General features: G+C 39.9%; 1 protein-coding gene across 1 annotated transcript in view; it reads left to right on the forward strand.

The window, feature by feature from the left end:
• Positions 1-5,044, forward strand: part of prss16 (serine protease 16) — a gene marked incomplete at its 3' end in the record, with an annotated part of 40,019 nt that extends 34,975 nt beyond the window's left edge. Inside the window, 3 exon segments of the mRNA XM_037678450.1 lie at positions 288-489; positions 4,557-4,647; positions 4,842-5,044. Of these exon segments, the coding sequence (XP_037534378.1) occupies positions 288-489; positions 4,557-4,647; positions 4,842-5,044 (496 nt within the window).
• Between the last annotated feature and the right edge of the window lie 4,083 nt (positions 5,045-9,127).

Here is a 9,127-nt window from a genome sequence, read left to right on the forward strand (position 1 = left end):
ATCTGTCATCTATGTTATATTACGAATAAAATATTGACATTTGACATTATATATAATATATATAATACTAAAATAAACTACTACTACTATTTGTACTACTATCCCTACTTTGTGGTTTTTCACTTATTGTGGGTGTGTGTGATAAACAAGGGATATTGTAGTATATTGTTTCCAATATGTCTCTTTCAATTGTAACTATGACACAGTTCTATATAACCTGATGAATAATGACATTTTAAGAGATTTTACTAAAACTAATCCAAAATGTTTCTCCTGTGTATTTAAAGGGTGTGGTTGGAGGAAACATAACCATCAAGGTGCTGTGTGGTATGATGGCCAACACCTCGCTGGGAGATCCGTACGCCCGCTACGCCGCCGTGGCCCGTCTCATGACGGACACATTCTCTCAGAAGTGTCTGGACGCCAGCTTCAGTAACTACACCAGAGACATGAGCAACACGTCCTGGGACGGGCCTGCTGCTGGGGGAGGTGGGTAAGAGCAGTCCCACAGAAAAATGGGATTAGGATTTAAAACTATTCTGTTAAAGTAACTTGGATCTGAAAAATAAAATTAAGTAGAGAAATTGCATTTCCTGCCAAAATGCTGTATGAATGCTTATTGCTGAATGATATTTGTCAAAAGCTGCTGAAAAGGCTTCATCTCTAAACTTTTAAAGTACGCTGAGTTTGAACAGCTGACATTTGCTGAAAGCAGGAAAATAAAAGCTGATGGCAGTAAAATAAAAAAAAAATAAAAAATGTAGAAAATCTTAAATAGGCAGAGGCTGAATAGATTATAAGAAAACTGAAATTAACTAAATAGAAACTGAAATGAACAGAAAAAAATCTGAAAATAAGCTAAAATTAGCTGTAAGTGGGGTGGTACAGTTGGTAGAGCTGCCATCTATCAGTGAGCAGGTTGCTGGTTCAAATCCCAGCTGAGGCCCTTTCTGGGTGGAGTTTGCATGTTCTCTCTGTGCATGCGTGGTTTTTCTCCAGGTACTCTGGTTTCCTCCCACAGACCAAAAACATGCATGTTAGACTGATTGGTAACTCTAAATTGTCCCTAGGTGTGAGTGAGAGAATGAATGGTTGTTTGTCTCATTTGTCTCTGTGATGGACTGGAGACCTGTCCAGGGTGTCCCCACCTTTCACACAGTGACTGCTGGATATGGGCACCAGTGACCCCAGTGATCCAAAAAGGAAGAAGTGGGTAAAGATAATGGATGGATAGCTGAAAGTGGCTGAAAGGAACATGAAAACGTTAAATTAATCAAAACAAAACAATCAGAAATTGGTCAAATATAAATTGCAGAAAAAGTCAAGTCAAGGTTCTTTATTGTCATTCTCATCTCATGTACATGTGATGGAACGAAACTGTGTACACAGGGTCCCAGTTACATCCAACAAAAGGATAAATTGTAAAGAAAAACAGTAATAAGATCTAAGATATGAACCAAGAAATACATAATACAGTAAGCACTAATAGTTAAAAAAAGGCTAATATTAGCAAAAGAAACACCCCAAAGGTTGCAGGGAAAAGCAGAAATAAGTTGAATTTAGCAAAAACAAAGCTGCGAGAAGCATAAAAAAGCTTAAATTAACAGAAAAAAGCTAAAAAAAAAATAAAAAAAAAAAAAAGCTGAAATTCGAAAAAAGCTGAAACGAGCAGTAAAATGTTTTAAACCGCACAAAGAGTTTGATGGATGTGAAGAGAGCTCTGTTCATTTCCAATGAGAAAAACATGGCCGGTTTCCAAAAAATTTGATTTTCGTGGAAAAGTTTTTTAACTTTCATAATTGCATTCAAAAAGTTAATCTTTAATAGATGATAGATTCAGGGTACACAATTTAAACGATTTCAAGTATTTATTTGTTTATTTTTACATAATTTGGGCTTCCAGCTAATGAAACCCACGAAAACAGGATTTCAAAAAATTAGAATACTGTGAAGACATCAGCCCACACTTCTCAGTTTTTGCAAGAAAAAAGAAAGAAATTAGGATCACAACAAATCAATCAAAATATGGTACATTCAAAATGATATGTCAATCTTCAATACTTGGTTGGGAATCCCTTTGCCTTAATCACTGCCTCGATGTGACGTGGCATTGCCTGGGAGTTATGGAAGCCAGATTTCCTTGATGCTTGCTGTCAGCTCCTCTTTGTTGTTGGGTCTGGTGCCGCTCATTTTCCTCTTGAGAATACACCATAGATTCTCAATGAGGTTTAGGTCTGGCGAGTTGGCTGGCCAGTCAAGCACTATGACATGGGCATCAAACCAAGTTTTGTTGCTTCTGGCAGCATGGGCAGGGGCCAGGTCCTGCTGGAAGATGAAATCTGCATCTCCATACAGATCCTCAGCAGAAGGAATCATGAAGTCCTCTAAAACATTCTGGTAGACTGTTGCAGTGACCTTGGATTTAAGAAAGCAGAGTTTACCAACACCTGCACCAGACACTGCACCCCAAATCATGACTGACTGTGGATATTTCACACTGGACCTCAAGCAGTGTGGGTTTTGTTCCTCACCCTTCTTCCTCCAAACCATTGTACCTTGATTTCCGAATGAAAGTGTAGATGAACAGATGCTGATATATTCATCAATTAAAACGGGTTCACTCATCTTTCTAGACTGTGTGATGTTCGTGCGTTGAATGTAACAGAAATGTGGACGTGAGACGTTAATTATCTTTGACTCACCAAGCGAGTGGGTCATTTATTAACAGAATCAAGTTTAACACATCACACATTTACATTAATTTGGCAGAATATGAAAACAACAACATAATTAATCAGCTTTTACAACCAGGAAACCATACGGCCATGGTTTTCCGTTGCTTCACCACAGACATTAATGAAAACATCTGGATTAATTTTCTAGCAGAAAGGAGAGTTTAAAGATGGAAAATTGAGATTTATCTTACAGAGAGATGTGTGAGGGAATTCGTCTGTTTTAACCAGAACGTGCACGCTCCTTCGGAAATCAGCTTGTCCCAAACAGTACACTTTTGGTGAAGGTCGACTTTTACCTTTTCTGAAGATAGATCAGTTCCGGCGTGGAGTCTCACTTCCAACCACTGTTCAGCGTCTCAGTGAGAACAGCCAAATACTTCGAGAGCCGTGCGAGGTTATCCAAACAGAAGTTATAATTCCCAAAATCGTCTCTGGTTCAGCTTGTTTGGTTTAGCAGCATCCATGAATGCCTGCGTTTGCATTCACGAACTCCCAAACTCTCTGCACTCTGGATTCCACAACTCTTGAACTCATGAACTCTTCTCCTTGAACTAGGAAGTGCCAACCTTTTTATTAAGGGTCACTTCCGGTTCATTTGAGAGCTTTTTGATTGGTCGATGGACCAAAGCAGAGGTGTGGTTTGTGATGTAAGGTGTTATGGAAAGTCAAGGATAGAGATTAAGATTGTTTAAGAACAGACAGAAAGATTGTTGGAGAAAACCAGTCTTAGTGGCGTCTCTACTCAGTATCTTGCTGTAAAAGTTAAACATGACATTTCTTTTCAGTAAACTTTCTAGTTGACCGAAGCTTGAACTTTAACACACTTACAACTTTGCTCATTGAAGACAGAAAAATCAAGAAATTGAATCATTACTCTCTAACGTTCTCTAACTTGATTTCACTTTGAATTGAGGACTAAAAATCATTACTACTGTTTAAGTAAATAAAAATGAGTAGTTCACTTCAACATGTAAACATTGTTTGAACTAACACAATTTGATTATCAAACATTTGTAAAATAGTAATGATCATAGAGAATTGTCTTTTCCACTTGATTAATTCAAGAAAGAAAGTCTCAGGATGGGTCAAACTGTATTTCTGGATTCAAATCAATGAAATGACAGTTTCTGTCCATCTGGTCAGTTTTGACATCAGGCCTAATCCACTACAAAAGGCACACTTTACTTTCAAGGGAAATGAGGACCTTGGACCACTGGCCAATGGTCCAGCCCTTCTTCTCCTTGGCCCAGTTGAGACGCTTCCTACGTTGACTCAGGTTCAGAAGTGGCTTGACCCGAGGAACCCAACAGTTGTAGCCCATTTTGAATGTGGTGGTTTTGGAAGCTGTGACTCCCACCTCATTCCACTCTTTCTATATCTATGCTTTCTAGTTTTTATATTGCTTAGTTTCCTCAAGTGTTTAGGGTGGCCCTTGGGGTGTGCAAAGATTAATTAATGAAGGCTAAGGCCACCAATGGCCACCTCCTGGTCGTGGACAAAATTGCTACAAAAAAAACAAAACAACAACAACATAAAAACTATCTCTTCTAATACACAGTGTAACTCCTACCCACTTGAATATACAGTATTTCACCAAAAACATTAAGGTTTACTTACATTCCCTGTTTAAATCCAGTCCAGAAAAGCACTCTTCCCAGAAACTACAGACATTTTATTCAAATCCTTCGGCGATGGGGGGACATCAATGTATCACTTGTTAAAGTTATTTCAGCTGTTTGCATTGCCTGCTGCCTGTTACCTCTTTGTTACAACAGACGAACATGCAGGCAGTGAATAAATGTTGTATGTGTGTGTCTTCAGGGAGACAGTGGGTCTATCAGACGTGCACTGAATTTGGATTCTACCAGAGCACCGATTCACCTAACCAACCATTCAGTGGCTTTCCTCTCGGGTGAGTGCAGTACATATTGTCTCCCTGCTTAATAAGTCCATAATTGTGTTTCAGTATCCCCTTCTGCACCTGCTCACTCGTTTATCTTCTGTGAGCACTCCATTCAAACACTGTCTGTGCTCTCACCTTCAGCTTCAACAGCTGTTGCATCGTTCGTCTGTTATTTTCTTTCTTTGTTTTGTCTCCAAATCTAGTTATCATGTGAAACAGTGTGCAGCCTTCTACAACATCAGTGCTGAGCAGGTGACAGAGGCCGTCGCCCAGACCAATGAGTGCTACGGAGGCTATGTTATCCACTCTAGCAGAATAGTTTTCCCCAACGGGTCCATCGACCCTTGGCACGCGCTGGGAATCACCCAGGACATAACAGCTGAGCTTCCTGCTGTCTTCATCAAAGGTGAAAAATTCCACTGACACGAAAAACACCAGCCCTGTATCATCACTGCCCTTGAATGATCACTTAACTATTGTCTAAAATCACCACAATGCTGTTTTTTCTGCTTAGTTAACAAACTTGTTAGGTCCATATCTCACTGAGCTGGGACAGTCAGAGGAGCTGGTGACGCAACATTGTGAAACATGCAGTCAATTGTCAGTTGCAGTCTCACTAAATTCTGAATGTTTGCGACCAGACAGCTGTGCTGATGCACTTTGAGCAGCAACATTTATTTATTAACCTTTACTTAACCAGGCAAGTCCTATGGAGATTACAGATCTCTTTTGCAAGGGAGGCCTGAAGGTAGTGTTTGTCATATGTGTGCTTTGTCCCGTTTCCCCAAAGAGGAGGAATTGGAAATACCCTTTTCTATCTGTCTGCGAATGTTATGACCATGATCACTTGAAAAATAAGTGAGGTACTGACTTCCATTTTGTGTTGTGGCTCCATCTTGGTGTAAGAAAAGTCATTATCGAAAATTGGATTGCCACGTCAAAATGTAAGATGGCCATTGCATCTTATCTGTAAACTGGCCACCCTTATCTGGAAACAGCATTCTAGTTTTTATATTGCTTAAAAGTATAGTTTCCTCAAATGACTGGGGTGGCTGAAGATTAATCTATGGTGCTCAAACCCATCATTGACCACCCCCTGACTCTGCCATTGCACCTAGTTGTGAATAAAATTGCTCCCTCAAAAAAAAAAACACATCTCGATAACTACAAGCATTCACACGTCCCACTTGTTGGGCTGTAGGTGGAAACCCGAGTGCCTGGAGAAATCCCGTGCCAAAACCCAAGGAGAACATGGAAACGCCACACATAAAGACCCCAGGTCCAAACCAGGGACTGAACCCAGGACCATCTTGCTGTGAAGCAACAGTGCTAACCAATAAACTGCTGTGCTGCCAAGTTTTAAAATCACGGGCTATTTCTGAATGCATAGCTTGCAAAACTGTATTCGACAGTGCATTTTATGTCATTGTCCACATCCACTCACATTGTACCCATCTCAACAAGATCCATACCCACCTTCCCAGATTATGATTAGTAGACTTTAGAAATAAAGTTTCCACCAGTTATTTATTTTTCAATATAGGCCAGTCGAAAGACAGACAACTTATGGTATTGTCTCTGTCCATACCTTCTTAAACTTTCTTTTGTCTGAGCATAACTTCTGATTGCTCAAGATTAACAAAATTTGATACATATTTGTACACCACTGTTGCATAGTCTTTTCATCACCCAAGCTCTTAAGGGCAAGAGCAAAAATCAAGGTCAACAGTTATACACAGTATTTTCTTGTCCAGGTCATTGCTGTTAGATTGCTGAATACTTTGTCAGCAGGTGTATAATGTGATTAATGCTGTAATCTTGTTTAGTAGTAGTGGTTGGACCTGGACTTTCAGAGTTCTAGCCTCAGATGTTTTCTCCTGTGCAGGTATCAAAAAACAGCAGCTCTAACCCTTTAGAATTTATGGAAAAATCAGAAGAGTTTGAGACTCCCATGACACTGCTGTGACAATTTGAGAGAAAGTATGTTGCGCAAATTTTCTGAACACTTCTAAAACTCAAGCAACAAGACTGAAAGGCTTTGCGACTCATTCAAGGAAATTGAGAACTCAGTTTCAAGACATTTGGAAAGTCCCTCCCTTGTGTTGGCTAACAGTCATTGTGAGCCTCAGAGATGAGCATGGCCATTTCATTCTCAGATGAAATATTAATTTGAAAAAATTAAAATAAAACTTTACATAGTGAAAGACTTTTAAGCAAAGTTCTTAACCAAGTATACAACAAGAATTGAAGGTAAGAGCTAACCTGTTTGAATCCTCTGGAAATCTTCTTTATTATTCCTTTCAGTACAGACAAGCCTGGACCATCCTTTATGAAAATATGCTTTCATCCCACACTGCTTTGCTTCCGTGTTGTTCATTTGAAGATTCAGAGAGATTTATTTGTCATTCTCATCTTATATGTTACATGTGGTGGAACGAGATTATGTACACAGGGTCCCAGTTACATCCAACAATAAAATGTAAAAGAAAAACAGTAGTAAGATCTAAGATATGAACTAAGAAAAGCATCAGCTAAATATACACTAAGCACTAATAGCATAAAAACAATATGTCGAACAGCAGCACGAACATGAATCTGTGTGAGCAGATGAATACGCATGAACACAGCAACATGAAACAGATCAGCAGCAACACGATGTGATTTTTTTCACAGTGATTATTCTGGTTAGATAATTATGAGCCTAACAAAATCAGGGTAGGAGCTGTTCCTCAGTCTAGTGGTTCTACACTTAATGCTCCTCAACCTCCTTCCTGAGGGGAGGAGGGTAAAAAGTGTATGTGCTGGGTGAGTGGGGTCCTTCATGATGCAAGTGGCCCTCTTCGTGCATCTGGAGTTGTAGATGTTTGTGATGGTGGGGAGACTGACTCTAACAGTCTTCTGTGCAGCCTTCACCACTCTGCAAAGCTTTTCTTTCTGCAGCTGTGCAGCCTCCATGCCACACATTGATGCTGGAGCACAGGATGCTCTCCACTGCACACCTGTAGAAGGAGGGGAGGACTGAGCTTCTCAGACCAGCTCGTCTCAGCCGCCTGAGGAAGTAGAGTCTCTGATGAGCTTTCTTGATCAAGCTGGTGGTGTTGTTGTCCAGCTGAGGTTGTAATTCAGGTGTACACCCAAGTACTTGTAGCTGGAGACCAGGGTAAGTGAGGAGTTAAAGTTGTCGGCCAGCACCTCGCAGAGCTTGTGGAGGGGGGGTGAACCTCTTACAGTCTCCTTCTTATGGCATGGCACCACATTTTAACAAGATTACCGCTTACACCTCATTGTATACCCTCTGACAAACTATTGTACAGCAATCTATAGCAAGGGCCCGCAAAGACCTTTACACATATGGGCAGAACCAGAGAAGGTTTTTGTCTCATGCACACTTTCTGCATGGTTCCAAAAGTTTGCTGCTTCCTGCAGTTTGCCACAGAAGGATTTTACATTTCCACGCAGACTGAATCTGAAGTTGTGTTCAGTCATGCTGGCCTTTTGGTAAACCAGATCCTGATGTTCAAACTAGATTTTTTGCATTTGAATTGAGAAGGTTTATCTTTAGAAAAACAAACAAAAAAATTGTCTTTAAATGTGGTCACGTTCTCATGGATTAAATGTCTGTACTAATTTCTCTCATCACCTTTTGCCAGAAAATAAAGAATAATGCAGAAAGGATACATTTTGGACTACTTGATCTGACTTTTTGAAGTAATCTGAATAAAAAATCACTCAATCAATCAATCACCTTTATTTTACCAGGTAGAGCCCGTTGAGATCGAGATCTCTTTCACAAGGGTGACCTGGTCAAGTGGTTATCAGTACACGTCACAGGATAATTGACAATAAGCATTTGAAATCAAAATAAAACTTTTGTGATGCAAGCAAAAGTCTAAAAGTCTTTAGTTTTCTTTAGATTTAAATTTCTTGAATTGTCTTGCACTTCTCCAGATTTTCTCAGGGTCAAGATTTTTGTTAGACATCCACTTCTTTTTAAAAACTTTCACTTTCAGTTCTCACTTGACCATTTTCAAAGAAATGGATCATTTTTCTTTTCATAAAACAAATTTAGACCCTTTAGGCATTAAAAACGCCTAACTCAAAGAATGGACCAGTTTATTCAGCCTAATTGTTCCAAGCTATCTGTTGCAACATTATCTTTTTCTTCTTCTTTTGGCTTTTCCCACTTCAGGGGTCTCCACAGCGAGTCCTCCTCTTCCATCTCACTCTCCCTCTCCTCCTCTTCCATCTCACTCTGTCCTCTGTATCTTTTGTTCTCACTCCAACTAACTTCATGTCCTCTCTAACTGCATCCAGATATCTCCTGTTTGACCTTTCTCTTCGTCTTTACCCTGGCAGCTGCATTTATAATATCCTTCTACCAATATACCCACTGTCCCTCCTCTGGACATGTCCAAACTGTTAGGATTGCACGAGGAACCCAGATGGTATGAGACCCAGAACGAGGCAGACACAGGGGAAGTACAAAAGA

This window comes from Nematolebias whitei, chromosome 6 (genome assembly GCF_014905685.2).
Source record: "Nematolebias whitei isolate Nwh7 chromosome 6, NemWhi1, whole genome shotgun sequence".
In the NCBI taxonomy this organism is placed as follows: Eukaryota; Metazoa; Chordata; class Actinopteri; order Cyprinodontiformes; family Rivulidae; genus Nematolebias; species Nematolebias whitei.